Source organism: Martes martes (genome assembly GCF_963455335.1).
Source record: "Martes martes genome assembly, chromosome: 14".
NCBI classification, from domain to species: Eukaryota; Metazoa; Chordata; class Mammalia; order Carnivora; family Mustelidae; genus Martes; species Martes martes.
In genome coordinates, this window is record NC_137902.1 from 25,961,978 (window position 1) to 25,984,461 (window position 22,484).

The following is a 22,484-nucleotide window of genomic DNA, read 5'->3' on the forward strand; positions in this document are numbered from 1 at the left end:
TCAGAGCCCTGAGGATGCTCTTTGAACATACAGATCAAGCCATGCCTGAAACCTTGGACGACCCATTGACCTGAGCCATAAAGCCATTAAGGGAGTTTGATTTGGGTCTCTGTCATTTTCTTATAACCAGAGGCAACCTGACTAAAACAAACACAAGCCTGCCCCACCCCCACATCTTGAATCCTTTACCTTCTCTGGATAGCCTCCTTTCCCAGGCCTCTCTCATTTCTACTTCCTTTTCTCTACAGCTCAACTTCCCACCTCTGAGCAAATGAACCAGCTGTCGTCTGGCTAAGTTACAGGAGTCTTCTGAGTCATTCTTCAGAGCAGGCTTCAGAGGCAGCCTCACGTGGCCCCACAACTGGGTGTGTGCACTGCCACCCACCGCTATCCTCCCCAGAGCCTTGTCCCTCTTCCCCTTGCCTACCACTGTCCTGATGCTTTTCCCAAGGCTGTGGAGCTACTTGGGCCTGGAAAAGCAGGTTTCAACATCCCATGTACTGGATGGCACTGCTCAGCATGTCCACACAGGCATATAGGCGGGGTGCTCCACACACAGTCACCGAGTGTAAGGTAGCAGCACAGGTGAGGCAAGACCATCAGACAAAGTTATAGTGCTAGTTACACGCGTAGGTGTATCTGTGTGCACATCAGATGTAAAATATATGTGCAGGACAGCATACATGTAGCCCTTGCAGAGGATGGCCACTTGGGCCAGAGCAAGGCCTACAGGTCACAAGGGAGGTTCTCTGCAGCATCAGCAAAGTGTGCCACACTCTGAGAAGTCCTGAAAGGCCTAAACTTCGTCTTAAAAAACAGTTACAATAGGGGCAATTATTCACACTTGAAAAAGGTTCTTCACCTAATAAAAGGAATGACTACAAAACCCCACTAAACAGCATGGGCCCTATTGCGTTTCAAATATAAGATGATTTGTATAAGATTTTGCAGGGACTGTCAGCTACGTAAATCGAAGAGCCACAGTTGAACTGAATTCGGTTTTTTGGTTGTATAATGCGACAAACACAACAAGGTGATTTTATTTGTATCACTATTATTATTGATTTTCTGTGTGGAGAAAGATAATGGCACCAAATAAACATCATATCAGCTGAGACAAGCATCTGATTCAGGGACAAGCAAGGCATTTCCTTCCTAACAGGGCTTTGCTGTTAAATGACATCTTTATTGTCATTGCAAAAAAGGACCAAGGTACCCACCTTCTCTGTCCATTTAAAGTTTTTAAAGAATAATAATAATAGTAACTGCAGGTAATACATAGTTCTTCCTATATATCAGGCACTTTTTTTATTTTAAAGATTTTATTTACTTGACAGAGAGACCACAAGAGAGGGAACGCTAGCACAGGGAGTGGGAGAGGGAGAAGCAGGCTTCCCGCAGAGCGGGGAGCCTGATGCGGGGCTTGATCCCAGGACCCTGGGATCATGACCCGAGCCAAAGGCACACACTTAACAACTGAGCCACCCAGGCACCCCATCAGGCACTGTTTAGAAGTATTAGCTCATTTCATCTTCTCAGTAACTTTATGTGTAGTTACCATTATTATCTCTGTTTTCTAGATGAGTAAGTGAATTACACTGCCCAAAGTCAGGAAGCAAGGCTAAGAGCGAAGGCAGTCTGGGTCCAGAAGCCATGCTCTTCACAGTCATACTAGGCTGCCCCCTGGACCTGACAGTTGTGCACAGGATGGTGAACAGTACGGGGAGAGGAGCAGAAATGGGGGCTACTTAGCTTAGTACCAACAAGTTCGGGCATATGGTGCTCAGGACCTGTACAATGCAGTGAAGTGGGGAAAAAAAAAAGAAAGAAAGAAAAGGAAAGAACAAGGGATGGTGATTATAAGTGGGCACAAGGGAGGTTTCTAGAGAACTAGCCTGTGTTTTTTTTTTTTTTTAAGTTTTATTTATTTATTTGACAGAGAGAGAGAAAGATCACAAGTAGGCAGAGAGGCAGGCAGAGAGAGAGGGGAAAGCAGGCTCCCCGCTGAGCAGAGAGCCCGATCGAGCAGAGAGCTCGATCCCAGGACACTGGGATCATGACCTGAGCCGAAGGCAGAGATTTAATCCACTGAGCCACCCAGGTGCCCTGAGAACTAGCCTTTTTCTTGATTTGGATGCTAGTTATATGAGTGTGTTTAGTTTGTGAATAGTTATCAAGCTGTACTTTTTATATATATATTTTCATAACTATGAAAGTTAAAGGACCAGGGGATGCCTGGGTGGCTCAGTCGGTTAAGCATCTGCTTCAGCTCAGGTCATGATGCCAGGGTCCTGGGACTGAGCTCTGCATTGGGCTTCCGGCTCAGTGGGGAGTCTGCTTCTCCCTCCCCCTCTGGCTGCTTCTCCCTCCCTTGCTCTTGCGTTCTTACTCACCTGTGCTCTCTCGCTCTCTCTCTCTCCCCCTCACAAAAAAAAAAAAAAAAAAGCTAAAGGACAGAAGGATGGATTTAAGAGGATTTGGGTAATATTACGAATGGCTTCTGCCCCCACTATTTTCCAGATGTTCCACAGTGACTGAGACGTGACGGAGCTCACAGGCCATGCGAACCAATGGAGTCATCCATATGGAGGATTCTCCAATCCCATGTCCAGCCTGAGACATCCAACAGCCCAGACATCGGCTGAGCGATAGGCAACATAGCATCATGGTTAGGAGAATGGCATGAAGAACTAACTTCCTGGTTCAAATCTTGCTTTGCACATCCTAGATGTGTGATCTTGGACATGTTATACTTTTCCATACTGTCTTGCTCCCTGCTACACTCTCCATAGTATAAGACAGTTTCTAACTCCTAGTACTTTATTGCATATTAAATGAGCCCTTGCAACAGTGGCTGGTGCACGGAACACACTATTAAATGTGAGCCTTTGTCTTCACCATTTAGGCCCATAGCCATGGCCTCCTCCCTTGCATCACTTACCATATACTTTTAAAAATCATTTTTCCATTATTTAAATAATTCATTATTATTCCCTGCCACGTTCCAAAAAGCATTTTAGGTAGGTTTGTTTTAGCTACTATTTAAGTAGTATGATCATATTACAGAGAATCTGGAAAACAGAAAACCAAGTGGTATACTTTTGGAAGGGTAGCCATCCTGCCGAGGCTATGCATTGCCTGACATGATCTGAAGTCACACTAAAGACACCAGAAATGGGGCCTTGGTGCAGAAGGGACCATGGGGTACACACCAGACAGGCTACATTCAAGAAACAGCCACGACTTTTTTATTTAAAAAATTTCAATTACATAGGAAAGTCAGAAAGTCAGTACAGCAAATACCCATATGCCCTTCACCTAGATTCGCCAGAATTGTTGACATTTTGCCACATTTGCTTTCTCTTCTCTCTCTACACACACTCTACTTTTTTGTCTACTCATTTGAAAATTAAGTTGCAGAAATCATGTCGTTTTGTTCATAAGCGCTTCAGCTTTTATCTCCTAAGAACAAGCACATTAGCCAAATAACCATTACATCATATGGCACCTAAGGAATTTCAGTTGTACGGTCCTATTATCTAATATACAGTCTATATTTATGTTTTCTCCAGTGGCCCTAAAAGTGACCCCCCCCCCAAATTCAGGATCCAATTAAGGATCACAAGTGCATTTAAACCGTCGTGTGTTCTGTAATCTAGTACAGCCCCAGGCCTTACCCCTGCAGATCTTTCATAGGATTAACATTTTTGAAGAGTCCAGAAAGTTTTCTTATAAAATGTCCTACCATCTAGATTTGTCTGATTGTTTGCTCATGATTCAATGCAGGTGAAACCTTTTTTGGAAAAGTGCTCCCCGGCTGATATCTTCTACTGCGCACTGCCACTCATAAGGAGATACCCAGTAATAAGCTGTCCATTACTGGTGTTGCTATGTTTGATCATGTGGTCAAGGTGGTGTCTACCCAAATCCTGTCACTGTAAAGGTACTTTTCTCGGTAACAAATAAGTAATCTGTGGAGGGTTTGAGTCCCTGTGAATATCTTGTTCCCCGAATCCTTTTATCCAATGGTTTTAGCATCTGTTGATCATCTGTCTGAATCGATGATCACGCTAGTGGTGCCAAACAGTCCCTGATGATGTTTATTGTGTGGCTGAAATGAACTGCCGCAAGTTAAATCTTATTTCTCCACATACTTGCACTATTAATTCAGAACTTTAATATCAGAACTATTTCAGAAGGTCATCTGCTTGACTCCTCCCGACAGTGACTCATAACACCTGTTTTTACATTTCTCTGATTTCTATCCACCTGAGCAAGTACAGTAAGTAGAAACAAACATATAAATGCACTGGCTTAAGCAGTGGGCAAGGAGTTACCTGTCTATACAAGCAAGAGGCTGCCTAGTCTTTAGAGCCCCCTTTCCTACAGCAGATTAAATTTCCTATCAAGAAAAGTCTGTTTTTCCAAAGACTGTTCTTTATCAGTCAGCTTCAGGCATCCAAAGAAGGAAAAGGGGGAAGATAAAAGGGTTCAATCACAAGACTCCTGGTACAATTTTAAGAGTTTCTGCCAACGGCATTAGGACAGTACCAAATCCCATGGGCCGCTGCTTCAGGCCTGCTTCTCCTGCCCCTGTGAAGAGGACTTCTTTCTGGTCAACAATCCTTTAGAACCCAAACATCATCCCCAGACCAACTGCCTTAGAGTCCCAGGGAAGCTGATTAAGAAACAGATGCCTCGATCTCTCCTCTGACCAATTGAATCACAGCCACGCAGAGGGTTGGGGACAAACTTGCCAGAGAATCTCATGAGCAGCCAGGTTTGGGAACCCTTGCTTAGAAAGGACCCACTGTAGTCCTCCAAAGGGGACTATTCCATAGGACACAAAATGGAAGATAGTAGTTAAAGATCAGTCCCATAATGTGATAGCCTCCCTGTCAACAACTGACCCCAGGGGTCCAGACAGAGGGCAGATGAGTTCAACCCAGAGGATCTATTGCACCCCCAATTTATAACGTACATGAAGCTGGGAAAAACTGTCACATCTATGGCTCTCTAAATTTAGTCTCTACCAGAAGCATCTGGGAACAACACTCCGAAGAGGTCCTGAGCCAGAGGTCTCCTGTGGGGCCCAGGAACACGTGGTTACGACAAGCTCTCCAGGTGCTTCTGAGGCAAGGGACCCAAGGACCACACTCTGAGGGTCTCTGCCCTAGATACTGCTCATCCACGGCAGTCAGAGAGCAAAAGAGTTGGATAAAACTGTCTTGGCCTTCATCTGAAGGCTACTTACCAAACCAAAAAAACCAAAATCTTGAGACTACGCGGGAAATGTTTGAGTAATTCATTAGCCGCAAAGAAACACCCAGATGATATGAAACCTTTCACAAATGGTATTAAATTTTGCTCTAGCATTTTATCCCACTGGAGGACTACAGGCAGGATGAGCTAAGGGTAGGAGACCAAGGTCCCAACACAAAGTCTCCACTTCGGGTGCCACGCTGGCAGTCTCCAGAGGGGCACCAGAAGCACGGACCATCCCCTGGAGGTCACTTGAATCACACGAATCAAATTTTTCTGACTGTCAAGTTCCCACCTGATTCCAGCTTCCCCCTCACACTGTGAGGGATCAAACTCCCAGCAATTCTTTCTCTCTGCCACACCCTCTACTGTTAACCCAAGGCTTAACCAAGATTAACACATGCTCTTGGGACCCCAAAAATAGAGATGGCTAGGCCACTGGCAGCAGGGAGCAAGGATCATACTAATTATGGGAAATGGGACAGACAAAGAATGCTGATCAGCTCCATGCTGAGTTGGCATTTGGCTTACTGGGAATCTGAGGTATGGGTGGCAGTCTGCAACACGGGCTCAGGGTATCATAACAGTGGCTACCGGAGGTCATAGTGGCATAGCCTTCTCTTCCCTGCCCCAGGTAGCTTCCCACCCAGGAAACACCAGGCAGAACAAGCCACCTTCATGGTACAAATGGGGCACAGTACTCACAGGAAAGGTCCCTCTACAGATATCAAAATAATGTCTATGAGTCCCCAAAGCCAACCAGGCTCATGGCAAAAGGATCCCCACGCCAGCCGGCTCTTGGTGTTCTTACCTGACTGGAACACATATCTGGCCAAGCCCTGCATTAGCTCTGCTGGCCATGTTGGGGGGGCAGACTCCCCTGTTTCTCTCTTCAGACGAAATGTCAATTCAAAGCCAAAACCACTAGGCCCGTCTGTTCCTGTAAATCTGGAAGGAATAAAAAGCAAATGTTTTTAGTTCAACTACCTTAGGAAAACTGTTTTTAAAGTCCAATTAAAGTTCTCCCCTATTTTTGGTGGCCTCAGCATCCAAACCCCTTAATCAGAGGAATCTCCCTCAGTAGCCCAAAAGGAGTCACAATACTAGTCTCGCGCTCTTGCCACCCACGGTACATGGGTATGACCTCGGCCCAGGCAATCAAATTCCCCTGGTGGCACTCTAAATTATGAGTTCCACATTTTGTGGCTCTGGAACATTCCTTTGAGTGATTAAAACTCTATTACCGAAAATCTTCCTTATTCACACTCCTTACTCCTTCAAGCTGTTAGTAAGTACCTACTTAGTTTGCTAAGGACACAAGTCCTATTGTATGCTCTGTGAGGACAAGACCCTTTCTCCACTCCCACCTTCACCCTGCCCCACCACAGGGTACAATCCTTGGGCTAGGCAGGCTGGTCTCCAAACTCGGCATTTGTGGACAGGTCCCAAGGCAGATTCCAAATACTGGGAGGGCCTGTATTCTTCCTGACACCCAGCACCCCACACGTGCTCATCAATCAGCACATGCTCTTCCTGAAACCTGGTGTCCTGTGTGTACTCTTCAATCACTGGAATGCTGGGGAAGTATGATTTGGGCCCCCTCACCCCAGGTGGACAAGAATGATGACAGTTACTCCCTCTATGGCCACACTCATCACGGTGAAGATGAGGCGAGGGAGGAATGCCCGCCTCTGACCTCTAGGAAACGATCAGGAGTGCCAAGTCTTCGGGGAAGACTTCTGCCAGAGAGGAAAATGATGTGGATGAGAAAGCAAGTCCTGGTTGGGGGGTGGGGGGGGTGGGTGTGACACACCCCCGTTTGGGAGGGCAGCATTCAGGGAGGACTTCTTGACATCTCAGGAGGTTTGCCAGCATGGGAAGAGTTAAAAATTAAAATATGTTCGTGATATAATTTTCAGTAATTATATCTTGTACAAACATGAGCCACAATGATTATACACATGTAAACTCCTCAGCATACAAATACAAACCATAAACTAAGATGACAGCCAACACCTCCTTGCTGGCCAAGCTACTGGAACAGGGAGTCAGAGGCGAGAGTTTCAAAAGGATGACGATGCACAACCCTGGAATTCCACATGCATCTTTCCTCTATCATGCTCCTCAGCACCCTCAAGAGGCCAGGCCAGGAGACTGGACAGAAAGAGATTCCAAAGGCTCCGAAACAAAGCTCGAAGCTCAGACACCAGCCCTAACCTTGCCTGTGTGCCTGGGAGAGCTCAGCCCTCCCGCACTTGCTGCAGCAAAAAGATAACCTCTGAGAAGCTACGTTCTCCAAAGGACTGAAAAGGAATCTGTCCTTAAAGGTGTCATGCTGGTGCCTTATTGTATTTAAAGGAGGTGTCTATGGTTTGCATTTCCTCTGTGTATCTAGCAGAGTGGGAGACAAAAACCAGTCCGAGGGTACACAATTAGGACTTCACAGACCAGATGAGAGGCTTCCCTTTACTGAACTGTCATATTTGGGGGCAATTCAGTGCAGGGGGGCTGAGGGAATAGCTAAGCCAGCTGAGGCCGGAAGAGCCACCTCCCTGGGGCTGCAGGCTGGAGAGGAGTGTGAAAATCCAAGGTAATGCAACACTGACTCAGACTTAAAACTCCATCGAGGGAGATGGGTCACTAGGCCAAAGGGAAGATTTCAAGCAGCCTCCAATTAGAAGCAGCTTTGTAAAATGTATTAGACCATTATTCCAGGGCTTTCATCTTGGGCCAAGAAAAATAAAGGATTTCTAACCACAAAAATTTGAGAAACAGACAAAACGAACATGTTCCTCAGACTGCACGATGGGGAGAACTGTCAAATGCGGGGAGAAACCATCTGCGTCCAAGGAGCACCGCCACTGTGAGGAAACTGTGCACGCACGCATGCACACGTGTGTCAGAGCACACGCACACGCGTGTCAGAGCACGCGCACATGCCCACCATCTGCCTCCATGCGGGGTGCTTTCTGGGCCAGCTCTGTGGTGGGCAGGCCGGCCCTCACTGGGCTGGCTGGGAGGCACAGGCCCGGCCAGATGGTGTCCACCTGCACTCGATTACCACCCACCAAGCAGGCTGGACGCACCCTCTAAGCTCTGAAACATGCATTTGGAATGGCCAGCCTCGGGATAAACACACAACCTGGAGCCTGTCAGGAGGGCTCTTTTTCAAAGCAGACTGCCCAGGCAACAGCTAAGTGACAAGGTCGTTCAGTCTTTCTGGTCCCCTGGAGAGGCCTGGCTTGGTCTGCACTTCCTCATGTGAAGCTTCTCCAGCCGCAACGGTTTTGTGGGACCAGAGGAGGAAGGCCCTTCTTGGGGCAGCTGTGTCCCACACCCTCTGAGGAAGAAAAACACGAGGAGAAACTGGCACGTGCTGCAGAAGGAGGGACGTGGGTCAGAGCAAAGCAGTCTTTTAACACAGAAGGCTGCTAAAACACTCCCCGGTGGTAAAAGGGGGCGGGTGGAATTTCTTCCTATGGAGATTTTAAAGGAACACCTTACAGGTTCTCCCCAATCTGGCAGGGAGTGGGTGAGGGAGGGGTTCTTGTCTTGACTTGTTGCAGAAGGATGGGTGAGACTGCTTCCAGCTCAAGAACTTCTGATCCTGCTCACTGAGGTACCCAGGGGAGAAGCTGGCTTTGTCCTAGCCGTTTGGCGAGCCTAGGGATGGATGTGGCGGCGTGCAGAGTAATATCAAACCTGCACAAAGAAGAACCCGTGCTTTAATCCCAGACGTAGCTGCCCGACCACTGGAACCTGCCCAAAGCCTGCCCCAAGCACCTGGACTAAGAAGGTATCAATCAGCACCCAAGAGGCCAAAATGCCCACTAAGATCAGGCTGAGATGAATGGGAAGCCAGGAGAGACTTTGTGGAAGAAACACAACAGCTGAAGTAGGCAGAAAACAGCTGACCCAGAAGTTGGCATCTCAAGCTCTACACCACTAGTTAATACGGAAGTTCAAATCAAAACCACTTCATCCCCTCTGGGATGGCTAAAATAGAAGACAATAATAACAAGTGTTGAGGAGTATATGGAGAACTTGCCACTCTCACACACAGCAGGTGGGAATGTCAAATGGCAGGGCTGCTTTGTAAAACCGTTTGCAGTTCCTTAAAAAGTTAAACAAAGCTACCACGTGACCCAACAGTTCCTCTCTTAGGTGTACACCCAAAAGGACTAAAAGTATTATGTTTACACAAAAACTTGCACATTGGGGCGTCTGGGTGGCTCAGTCAGTTAAGCATCTAACTTCAGCTCAGGTCATGATCTCAGGGTCCTGGGATCAGGCCCCAAGTCGGGCTCCATGCTCAGCAGGGGAGTCTGCTTGTTCCTCTGTTCCTCCCCCCTGCTCGTGCTCTCTCTCTTTCTCTCTCTCAAATAAAGAAATAAAATCTTTTAAAAAACCCACCAACGGTGCCTGGGTGGCTCAGTGGGTTAAGCCTCTGCCTTCAGCTCAGGTCACGATCTCAGGGTCCTGGGATCGAGCCCCACATTGGGCTCTCTGCTCAGCAGGGGGCCTGCTTCCCCCATCTCTCTCTGCCTGCCTCTCTGCCTACTTGTGATCTCTCTCTGTCAAATAAATAAATAAAATCTTAAAAAAAAATTTTTTTTAATCCACCAAAAAACAAACAAAAAACCTGTACATTAATATTCATAGTAGCATTATTCTTAATAGCCCAAAGTGGAAGCAACCCAATGTCATCAATGGATGAGTGGACAAACAAAATGTAGTACATTCATACAACAGAATAAAGAAGAATGGTGCACTCATACAACATGGATGAACCCTGAAAACATTGTGCTCAGTGAATAAAGCCAGATACAAAAGGCCACATAATACATTTATACAACATGGCTGGAATAAACAAATCCAGAGACAGAAAATCGATTAGTGGTTGCCAGGGGTTAGGGGAGTAGAGAATGGGGAGTGACTGCTAATGGGCACAATTTATTTTGGGGTGATGGAAATGTTCTAGAGTTAAATTAGTGATGATAGTTGTACAACCTTATGAATATACTGAAAAGCACTGAACTGTATACTTTAAAAAGGTAAATTTCATGGTATGCGAATTACATATATATTTTAAAAAAAGCTGGTATCTTAGGTACACCTCAGTGCTGGGGGGGCAAGGCCAATCACACCACATAAATCAGATCTTTGCCTGACTCTACCTACTAATAACTGTGATGATTAACTGAATTTCTATTAAGTTTTAGGCCTTAAATGTCACAACATTTAATTCTCCAACAAGATTTAGCCACTGTTATCTTCATTTAACTAACATGAAAAAAAGACACTAAAGAGAGTTTAAGTAATATTCCCTATGTCAAACAGCAAGCAAGAGATAGAGCTTGGAGTTGAAGTCTGCCTGACTCCGAAGTCCATCTTCTTACTGCCATGTGACCTCACGCAAGACCTTTATCCTTTCTGTGCCTCAGTTTCCTTATCCATAAAAAGGGGAAAATAACAAAACGGCAACTATTTCAGAGTTGTGAGGATTAAATGTTAGAAACTGCCTGGAACCCTATAAGCTTTATATCACTTATACTAAGTAAAAGGAGCCAGTCACAAAAGACCGTATATTGTATGAGTCCACTGATATGACATGATAAATAATATAACTTTTTTTTTTAAGATTTTATTTATCCATTTGAGAAAGAGAGAGCATGAGTGGGGCTGGGAGGGGCCGAAGGAGAGGGAGAAGCAGACTCCCCACTGAGCAGGGAGCCCAACAGTGGCTCGATCCCAGGACCCCAAGGATCACTACCTGAGAGGAAGGCAGATCTTTAACCGGCTGAGCCACCCAGGTGCCCCATATAACTTGTAATATATAATACAAGTTATGTGTATATTATATAAAATGTCTACAATAAGCAAATCTGTAGAAACAAAAAGCAGACTGGTGACTATGTAGCAGACTGGGGGACTGAGGACAAATGTGGAGTGACTGCTAATGCGTATGGGGATTCTTTTTAGGGTGATGAAGAAGTTTTAAAATTAGATCATGATGATAGTTACATAACTCTGTGAATGTACTAAAACCACTAAATTATACACGTTAAGTGGGTGAACTATATAGTATGTGAATTATATCTCAATAAAGCTCTTCTTAAAAGTTAATGGGGAGGGGCACCTGAGTGGCTCAGAGGGTTGAGCCTCTGCCTTCGGCTCAGGTCATGATCTCAGAGTCCTGGGATCAAGCCCCACATCGGGCTCTCTGCTCAGCAGGGAGCCTGCTGCCCACCCCCCCCACCCCCCACCAACCTGCCTGCTTGTGATTTGGGGAAAAATAAAAGATTGATAGTAAAAAAATTCAAACTATAGAAATGTAGATATAGGTATAAACATACAAAGAAATGTTCAACCTCACTCATGATAGGAGAAAAGCAACTTAAATACAAATTAAAGCAACAAGAGGGGCGCCTGGGTGGCTTAGTTGGTTAAGCATCTGCCTTCGGCTCAGATCATGATCCCAGGGTCTTGGAGTCAAGTCTTGCATCGGGCTCCCTGCTCAGCGAGGAACCTGCTTCTCCCTCTGCCTGCCGCACCCCCTGCTTGTGTTCTCTCTCTTTCTCTGACAAATAAATAAAGTATTTTTTTAAACATCTCTTTTAAAAAAAATAAAGCAACAAGAGACATGATTCTCACCTATCAGACTGGCAAAAATTAAAAGGTAGACTATTATTCTATTGGTGAAGCTGTGGGGAAAGAGGTATTTTCATACACTGCTGGTGGCGATACAAGTTAGTACAACCATTTTGGAGGGCAAATCAGCAATACCTAACAAAATTACATATATTTAAAAAAAACTTTTGATCCAGCAACCCCACTTCTAAGAATATGTGACTGCAAAACATTGGAGACACCATAAATGCCCATTCATAGAAGAGTGGCTCAAAGAGTATTATACAGCTATGAGGGAAAGCTAACAAACTGATATGGATACTGTCGAGTACAAGGAAAAAATACTACAGTATACTACCTGTTAAGGAAGAAAGAGGGGGAGAGAGGAAAATACACATACATCTGCTCATTTGTGCAACAAGCAACACAGGAAGAATAAATCAGAAACTACTAAGATTAGCTACCTGCAGGCAGTAGGTAGGAAGGAGGTGGAAAGGACTGCAGGGCAAGAGGCAGGGCTCATTTCTCTGAATATATATCCTGGTATATAATAGGTGCTCAATAAAATGATAAGAATGAACTAATAGGCTCAGGCAGCAACCTATCCATCAAGATCCAGCCTGGCCCCAGAGGAAGTGGCCCCTGCTGGTCTCCAGATCCTCTGATACCCTATGGAAGTGCTCTGGCAATCCTACAGTGCAGCCGGCAACAAGCCTTGCCCCTCTCACATCATAGATGTGACCACCCACCCAACTTTTCATGAGTTTGCCTACTGTAAGCCCAAAGCTCAGGATGTTGCAACATACCTGAGCTGCAAGGCAAACACTCTTCGCATTGTCTAATTACACTCCCCTGGGCTCTGGGTTGAAGAAGTGTGCTGCAGGGGAAGGGCGGGTGAGAGCCAGCCCAAGCAGCCAAGGCTCTTTGACTCCCCTGTCCAAAAAGCAGCAAACACCCACCAACCATCGGTCAGGAAGAGTCAACACATAATCGGATCTACTGCTCTATCTGGGCAGTTTAAATTCCAGAACGACAAGCAGGAGCCCCGGTCCGTGTGCCTACAAACAAATGTGGAGAGGTCAGGAAACAGGAAGTGGATCTGGCCCTTCCCTCATCCTTCTGGCCATCTCCAGCCTCCCATGATCTGGAGAGGCTCCAGCTCTTGACCTAGTTCCTAAAAACACTTCATCGTGGGCCTGAGGACGCTGGTGTTGCTGGAATAGGGCGACCAAATTGTCCTTGTTTTCGCCGGACTTTCCTGGCTTTAGAATTGAAAGCCTCCCGTCCCGGGAAAGCTATTACTCTCAGGCAAATTGGAACAATCACCCAACACTGAAGTGTCACTACCTGACCCACACAAAGCAAAATGCCACCAAATCCAAAAGCATCAAATATACATCAAGAGCCACTAAAATGTCAGCCGAGTCTCTGGAGCCAGGCTGCTTCTGCTTAAGGTCTGGTCCTGCTACTTTCTGACAGGGGGGCAAATCACCTTTCCTCTCAGGGCCTCAGTTTTTTGTTTGTTTGTTTGTTTTTTAAAGATTTTATTTATTTATTTGACAGACAGAGATCACAAGTAGGCAGAGAGGCAGGCAGAGAGAGAGGGGGAAGCAGGCTCCCCGCTGAGCAGAGAGCCTGATGCAGGGCTCGATCCCAGGAGCCTGGGATCGTGACCTGAGCTGAAAGCAGAGGCTTTAACCCACTGAGCCACCCAGGTGCCCCTCATGGCCTCAGTTTCTTCATCTTCATGGAGATATGAAGAACAAACCCTAAGGTAAATGTCAATGCAGTGTCAATGTAGGTCCAATGATTGTAACAAACATGCCATTCTGGTCCTGGATGCTGACAGTGGGGGAGGCAGTGTGTGTGTGGGAGTGGGAGGTATATATGGGAACTTTACAGCCCCTCAATTTCGCTGTGAACCTAAAACTGCTCTAAAAAAATAAAGCAAAATAAGACCTCTGTTTTAAAAAATATTTAAAAGTCTATTTTTATTTATTTGTTTTGTTTGTTTGTTAAAGTAGGCTCCACACCCATTGTGGAGCCCAACACCAGCCTGAACTCATGACCCTGAGTCAAGACCTGAGCCAAGATCAAGAGTCAGATGTTTAACCATTTGAGCCACCCAGGCGCCCCTAGTCTGTTTTTCAAAATAGAGAGATGAGTAGCCATCACATGGAACTACTTAAATGAGTTAATGTATATGAACCCCTCAGAGCAGAGCCTGGAACACAGTAGGTACTGTCCGCTATTATCTGTAGTCGTTCCCAGTTCTGGAATTTCACCCTAACAGCATAATCTTATATTTGGAAAAAGCCCATTGCATAAATATATTCCATGGTATTTATAAGAGTAAAGAATTTGGAGGACGTCTAGATGTTGCACAAGCTGAGGTATTCTGAGTTCTGGTGCATGGAGTGGTGGGACATCACACAGTCATTAAAAATGAGAGTTCTGAAAACAGGAGGACTAATCTCTGAGTTTTGAGAAGCGAAGTGCTCTGCACCCCTGTCTAACTGGTGAGAGAAAGGGGACAGGGACATCAGAACCCCACTCTGAAACCTTTATTGTTTGTTGTTCACCTGTTCTGAACTATAGGATAAAAATACAAATAGCCCTTCTTCAAGTGTTCGTGAAATTGGAAGTCTTGTGCATTGCTGGTGGGACCATAAAGTAGTGCAGTGAGAGAATAGTATGGTGGTTCCTCAAAATAAATAAATAAATAAATAAACATAGCTTTATTGTATGATTCAACAACTACATTTCTGGGTATAACCCAACAGAAATGAAAACAGGGGATCAGATAGATACTCGCACACCCATGTTCACAGCAGCATTGTTTACAGTAGCCAAAAGCTGAAAACAACCCACATGTCTATTGATCGGTGAATGGATAAACAAAATGTGGTATGTCCACACAATGGAATATTATTCTGCCTTATAAAGGGAGGAAACTCTGACACATGCTACAACACAGATGAACCTTGAAAACATTACACCAAGTGATATAACCCAGATACAAAAGGGCAAATGTATGATTCCACTTCTAAGAGGTCTCTAGAGTAGTCAAATTCACAGACACAGAAAACAAAATGTGGTTGCCAGATCTCCATAAAAAAATGCAGATATGAGTAGCTAGAATGGAGTGGGGAAAGGGGGATGGGGAGTTACTGTTTAGTGAATACAGAGCTTCAGGGGTGCCTGGGTGGCTCAGCCATTAAGTGGCTGCCTTCAGCTCAGGTCATGATCCCAGGGTCCTGGGATTGAGTCCCACATCAAGCTCCCTGCTCAGCGGGAAGCCTGCTTCTCCCCATTCCCCTGCTTGTGTTCCCTCTCTCACTGTGTCTCTCTCTGTCAAATAAATACATAAAGTCTTTTTTTTTTAAGATTTTTCTTTATTTATTTGACAGACAGAGATCACAAGTAGGCACAGAGGCAGGCAGAGAGAGAGGGGGAAGCAGGCTCCCCGCTGAGCAGAGAGCCTGATGCAGGGCTCGATCCCAGGACCCTGAGATCATGACCTGAGCTGAAGGCAGAGGCTTAACCCACTGAGCCACCCAGGTGTCCCAATACATACAATCTTTAAAAAAAAAAAGAGTACAGAGCTTCAGCTGGGAAGATGAAAAAGTTCTGGAAATGGATGGTGGTGACGGCTGCATAACAATGTGAATGTACTTAATTTCACTGAACTATACACCTAAAAATGGTTAAAATGGTAAATGTAGATTTTACTACAGTCATGAAAAAGCATGAAACAAAATCTCATACAAAGTGTGATTCAAAATATCTGTGCAGGGGCACCTGGGTGGCTCAATCAGTTGAGCGACCAATTCCTGATTTCGGCTCAGGTCATGATCTCAGGGTTGTAGGATCAAGCCCCACATCTGGCTCCATGCTCAGTGAGGAATCTGCTTGTCCCTCTGCTCCTTGCCTACCCCCCCACTCATTTGTGCTCCTTTCTTTCTCTCTAAAATAAATAAATAAAATCTTTTTTAAAAATTTGTGCATACACACAATGTAGAAATACTTGAAAAAATGTATGTGAGGAAAAGACAGGAAGAAAACGCAATAAAATTATTATAGTGGCTACCACAGCACAATTTTTCTTTTTCAAACTTCTGTATATTTTCCAAATTCTCTACTGTTCATAATCTCTGGTCTAGACTGTAAACCCCACAAGGACAGGCCTGTGTCTTATTCACAACTGTACCTACCAGACATCTCAAAGAATCTGTTGGCTGAAGGTACATATTGGACACTCTGGGAATGTCAGGAGAGGCCTGTGGTCAGCGCCCTTTCCCCCCAGGGGCAACTTGGATACTACCATTGGTATCTGAAGCAAGGAAAGCTGGGTCAACTAAGGCGGCTGTTAAGGCTCCACCTTGTGGGGGCGGTACCTCTACAGTCAGGTCTAGGGATTGTGGCTCAGTCTCAAGCTCAATATTGTTGTCCAAAGAAAAGGAAGGGTAAACTATTTGCCTCAGGAAACATATGGCACAGGAGGCCAGGCCAGTCCAATTCCAGAACCAGAAGTGTTGTCACTTCATTCCCTATAAAGGCTCCTGTTGTCTCTTCTTCCCCTTTCCTCTTTCCCTACTTCTTGGTGAGTCTTCCCCTCTAATCACCCTTCTTGGAAATTAGGCTTAGTTCCCGGCCTTACTGGGTTGGACATTCTCTCCCAGAAGAATGGAGCCTATAGGTCCTGTGCCTGGGGAACAGACTTGAGGACCTTTTCCCTTGGTGGCTTCCCTCTGAGGGCACCTACAACCTCTATTTATGTCTCTAATAGGAATACAGTACAGCCTAGCTACCCTACGACCCAGCAATTGCACTACTGGGTATTTACCCTAAAGATACAAATGTAGTGATCCAAAGGGGCACATGTACCCGAATGTTTATACCAGCAATGTCCACAATAGCCAAACTATGGAAAGAACCTAGGTGCCCATCAACAGATGAATGAATAAAGAAGATGTGGTATATATATACAATGGAATACTATGCAGCCATCAAAAGAAATGAAATCTTGCCATTTGCGATGACGTGGATAGTACTAGAGGGTATTACGCTGAGCGAAATAAGTCAGTCAGAGAAAGACAATTATCATATGATCTCCCTGATATGAGGAAGTTGAGAGGCAACGTAGGGAGTTTGGGGGGTAGGAAAGGAATAAATGAAACAAGATGGGATCAGGAGGGAGACAAACCGTAAGAGACTCTTAATCTCACAAAACAAACTGAGGGTTGCCAGGGGAGGGGGTAGGGAGAGGGTGGTTGGATTATGGACATTGGGGAAGGTATGTGCTATGGTGAGTGCTGTGAAGTATGTAAACCTGGCGATTCACAGACCTGTACCCCTGGGGCTAATAATACATTATATGTTAATTTAAAAATTTAAAAAAAAAAAAAGAATCTCTCCCTCTGCCCCTCCCTCCACTTGCATGCATGTGTGCTTTCTCTCTCCCTCTCTAATAAATAAATAAATATTTTAAAAAAACATCAGCAGATGATTCTCGGTTCCCAATCTCTGGACTCTGAAGTTTAATCAGTCCATCCTTCAAGAGCTGCCCATGTCTTCTCGCTTTGCCCAACTCCCAATCCTGGATCTAAACAGAGGGATACCTGGATGACTCAGTCGGTTAAGCGTTTGCCTTCACCTCAGGTCGTGATCCCAGGATCCTGGGATCGAGCCCCACATCGGGCTCTCTGATCAGTGGGGAGTTTGCTTCTCCCTCTACCCCTGCTCCCCACTTGTGCTCTCTCAAATGGATAAATAAAAATCCTCAAAAATAAATAAATAAACATTTGCAAAGGTGATGTTTTTATTTTTAAACCATTCACATTTACAGATACTTCATTAGCTGTTCTGAAATGGTATTTGGTGACTACACAGATACTATACTAAGTAGAGAAACTTTGTAAAATTCTTTTGAAATATGTATATATGGTAACATTTTGTCATAGCTAGGATTTTTAAAAAACTTTCAGCTACATGATATTAATTTTGTATAATCATAAGAAAAAAAAGGTAGGGTGGAAGAGGGGGAGGGAAGAGGCAGGAAGGAAGGAAGGGAAAATGACACCCACTGGGACTACATCCGCACACTGAGCTGGGAGTCTGATGAGGCCACAGCGCAGGGCAGCCCCCTCTGGGTTTTAACTCTGAGTACTAGATGCTCTTTCCACTCTACAGCATACAACAAGAGTCACGGAATGCATCTGCCTCACTCAAGTAGATATTTCCTGAGATCTCTTGCTGGGAGCCAAGGATCACATTCCCAAAGCATTCCTCAGGGTTCAAAACAGTAGCTCCCAGGACTGATTCAGCTAAGAATCCAGCTGAACTCACCTGGCTCCCAACATTTAGGGCATTTAACTCTACCCCAGGTTTTCAGTGAGCAAAGAGCTTCCTCAGCCTGAGACACTGAGTCTAAGAAAAAGACCAGGCGGTCAAAAGGTATAAGCGTCCAGTTATAAGCTCAGTCCAGGGGGATGTAAAGTACAACACAGTGACTCTAGTTAACGCCGCTGTATGGGACAGTTAAAAAAAAGTGTTTATGGGGCGCCTGGGTGGCTCAGTGGGTTGAGCGGCTGCCTTTGGCTCAGGTCATGATCCCGGACTTCCAGGATCAAGTCCCGCATCGGGCTCCCAGCTCCTTGGGGAGTCTGCTTCTCCCTCTGACCTTCTCCTCTCTCATGCTCTCTCTCACTCATTGTCCCTCAAATAAATAAATAAAATTTTTTAAAAAAGTGTTTATAAGTAGGTCCCACACCCAGTGTGGAGCTTGAACTCAAAACCCTATGATCAAGAGTTGCATGTTCTACAAACTGAGCCAGCAGATTTAAAGTTGCCAAAGGAGTAAATCCTAAATGATCTCATCACACACACACACACACACACACACACACACACAAATACACACATGTTTTTTCTATTTTTTGTATCCATATGAGATGATGGATGTTACCTAAATTTACTGTGAAAATCATTTCATAAAATATGTGGTCATTATACTGTACATGTTAAACTTAAACAGCTCTTGTATGTCAACTATATCTCCATAAAACTGGGGAAAAAAGGGGCACCTGGGTGGCAGAGTCAGTTAAGTGTCTGCCTTCAGCTCAGGTCATGATCCTGGAGTTATGGGATCAAGCCCCACATTTGGCTCCCTGCTCAGTAGGGAGTCTGCTTCTCCCTCTGCCCTACACCTCACTCGTGTTCTCTCTCTCTGTCTCTCTCAAATAAATAAGTAAAATCGTTAAAAAAAAAACTGGAAAAAATTTTTGAATAAAATACGATAATTATTTTAAAAAGGAAAAACACCAAGCCAAGAGCAGCAGACCCTTTTTCCACAGTTTGGTGAAAGCTCACAGTTCACAGACCTACCATACCTTCTCCCCTCTACTCCCAACCACCAGCAAAGAACCAAAAGGTGAGTCTCCCAGGCTGATTCCGAGGCAGCCTGGCACTGTATAAAAATTCTAGACCAAGGAAGACCCCGGTGCTTCGGTTTCTTGGCATCATTACAACAGCTCCCACTCTTGGCTTTGGCTTAAACAACATCTATACAAAATCTCTTTAAAAATAAGAAAAGAGAGGGGTGCCTGGGTGGCTCAGGGGGTTAAGCCTCTGCCTTCAGCTCAGGTCATGATCTCAGGGTCCTGGGATCGAGCCTCACATCGGGCTCTCTGCTTGGCAGGGAGCCTGCTTCCCCCTCTCTCTCTGCCTGCCTTTCTGACTACTTGTGATCTCTCTCTCTGTCAAATAAATAAATAAAATCTTTAAAAAAAAAAAAAAAGAAAAGAAAAGAAAAAAGAAAAGAGAGGGGCACCTGTTTGGCTCAGTCAGTAGAGCAAGTGGCTCTTAATTTCCAGGTCCTGAGTTTGAGCCCCACATTGGGTATAAAGATTGCTTAAATAAATAAACTTTAAAAATAATAATAAGTGCGTGCCTAGGTGGCTCAGTCAGTTAAGCATCTGCCTTTGGCTCAGGTCGTGATCCTGGGGTCCTGGAATTGAGTCCTGCATCAGGCTCCCTGCTCCATGGGGAGCCTGTTTCTCCCTCTGTCTCTCTCTCTATATATATCTCTCAGGAATAAATAAATAAAATCTTTTAAAAAGAAGGAGGAAGAGAAGGAGAAGGAGAAGAAAAAACAGGCAGGCCAACAGCAGCAAGATCACATTCTGATTTGGGAAGCAAGGTGCACTCTGCATATAGGTGTACAGCTTGGGGCTTCTTACAGACCCAAGGGCCAGAGCATTCTGCCCAAGGGCCTTTTGTCCACCCACTATCCTCCTGGACACTGGGAAGCCAGCTGCCCCAGAAGATCAAGATATCTTAAAGAAGATAATGGGAAGAAACAAATCTTTCCAGCATCTCAGTTCCCCAAGGGCAAGGATTGTACTTTTTGTGTGTTCTGTACATAGGTACATCATGTCACAGCTGAGCAAATGCTAAATGATAATCATATTCCCACTGCCATCCAAAGAGATAATAAGGCTGAGACATTCAACAACAAGCAAGATAAGACAGCATTAAAAAAGCAATGAGCCTTCCTCTCCGTCACTATCAAAGTCAGACTCAAATATCTTAATGGCATTTCCTTTGAGCCACTTTTGCTGCTGTTTCCTTTTTAGGGAAACAAAACACATCACTCAGCTTGGTTCCCATGCCTTCATACTGGTTGCTAAGGTCCCACACTACTGGAAAAGTTTCCTAAAACCACACTCTTGCCTCCCCCCATCACATCATCCCTTGGCTTCCCTCATGAGTCAACAGATAATCTGTTGAATGTCACATTCTTTATATTGCCTTCAAACTCTCCTGCCTCATCTTGCTCCACTGTCCTCCTCTCTTCTAAGTGCCACACACACTGGCCTTCTTTCTGTTCCTTGAACACCTCAAGGTCCCTCCTGCCTCAGGGCCTTTGCTCTAGCTGTTTTCACTGCCTACGATCTTCACATGATTGAGTGGCTAGAGCACTGTACATACAGCTCCAAGGAACACAAACTGCACAGAATAACATGGATGGTGTCCCTGGAGCTGTATAATGTGACAGCCCTGGCTGCCATTTTGTCACTGAGTTCAAATGTTACATCTTCAAGGAAACCGTCATTGGTTCCTCCTAAATGTACTCTCTCCATCCCCCTCAACTCCTACTCTTACCCAGGTATTCCCCAGCACACCACCCCTGCTTTATTTTCAACACAGTACTTGCACTATCTAAAACTATAAATATTTTTACATGTTTCTCTTGTAAAAAATGTAAGATCCACGAGAGCAAAAACTTTGCCTTCTTGGTCCCATGGTACTCCCAGCACGTAGCAGAGCACCAGATATTTAGATAACGGGCACTAAATAGTTATGGAAATCAATTAAGGGGTTATCATGTACCAAGCACTGTGCCAGGTGCTAGAGGTACTCCACCACCCTGATAAAGCGAAGTTCAGACATTTTTACCAAAATTGCACACCGCTCCCAAAAGGAAGGCTCTGAGTCCTATGAAAATGCAGTGCACTTGGATTATCTCCCCACTTAGGCGAGTAAGAGTCCAGACTGAAGGACTCCCCCTGAAAGAGCTAAATGCTCAGACTTGGTGCTGGACCGAGAGAATTCTTCACTACTGGTGTGAGAATGCTTTCTCACCTGCCAGAGAAAGCCCAAAGTGAGGGCTATCAGTAGCCACTGGATGGTGCTGAGCGGAGGGGGGACAAGCGTGAGATGCTGTGGTTGACTGCCCCTGGCCACAGAGCTAGCACAGAACTAAGGGATCCATGTCAGCAGTGTTCCTGCAAAGAAAGCTCCAATCCCAAAGGTTCCCTGTGCTGCCACTGCGTTCACCCTGGGCCTTTCCTCTGCACAAAACCCTGGCCATGGGAATGAAAAATTGCGAGACTGGTTCCAGAAGGGCAGGAATCCAGCATGTCTGCAACCCGATATATTGGAAAAGCAAGAGCAGGAAGGAGAAGGGGTTAGGGCAAGCCTTGGTGTCGTCGTCTGTCACCACTAAGAGGAGATAGCCACTACCCTTTCTCCTCTAACCAACCAAGCTATTCAGAAGCCTTCAGGAGTCAAAATCCATCACCAGCAGAAAGTGCAGCCAGCCAGCTTGACCCCCTGGGATGGGATGGAGAGCCTGGGCCAGGCCCCATTCTCTAGTAGTCACCCCTCCCCTCGGGCCTGGCTCCTGAGCTCCTGCCCTCATGCTGAAAGGCATGAGATCAGAGTAAGGGAGACTGGTGGTCAGAGGCAGGGCTTCACGTGCCCGCAGGCATCACATGGAAGTCAGCACTGGAAACACAAAAGCATTTCCTTGATTGGTCTTCTTTAATGCATTTTTTTTAAAGATTTTATTTATTCGACAGAGATCACAAGTAGGCAGAGAGGCAGACAGAGAGAGAGAGAGAGGGAAGCAGGCTCCCCACCGAGCAGAGAGCCCGACGCGGGACTCGATCCCAGGACCCTGAGATCATGACCCGAGCCGAAGGCAGCGGCCCAACCCACTGAGCCACCCAGGCGCCCCTCCTTGATTGGTCTTCTTGTGGCAAAGCCAGTTCTATGACTAGAACTCAAGAAGCCTGAATAACATGGAA

The 22,484-nt window shown here is 45.5% G+C and overlaps 1 protein-coding gene across 1 annotated transcript in view; it reads right to left on the reverse strand.

Moving 5' to 3' along the window:
• Positions 1–22,484, reverse strand: part of SUFU (SUFU negative regulator of hedgehog signaling) — a 112,322-nt gene that overhangs the window by 72,903 nt on the left and 16,935 nt on the right. The window contains exon 3 of the mRNA XM_080823109.1: positions 6,074–6,210. Within this exon, the coding sequence (XP_080679235.1) occupies positions 6,074–6,210 (137 nt within the window). The remainder of the gene's footprint in view (positions 1–6,073; positions 6,211–22,484) is intronic.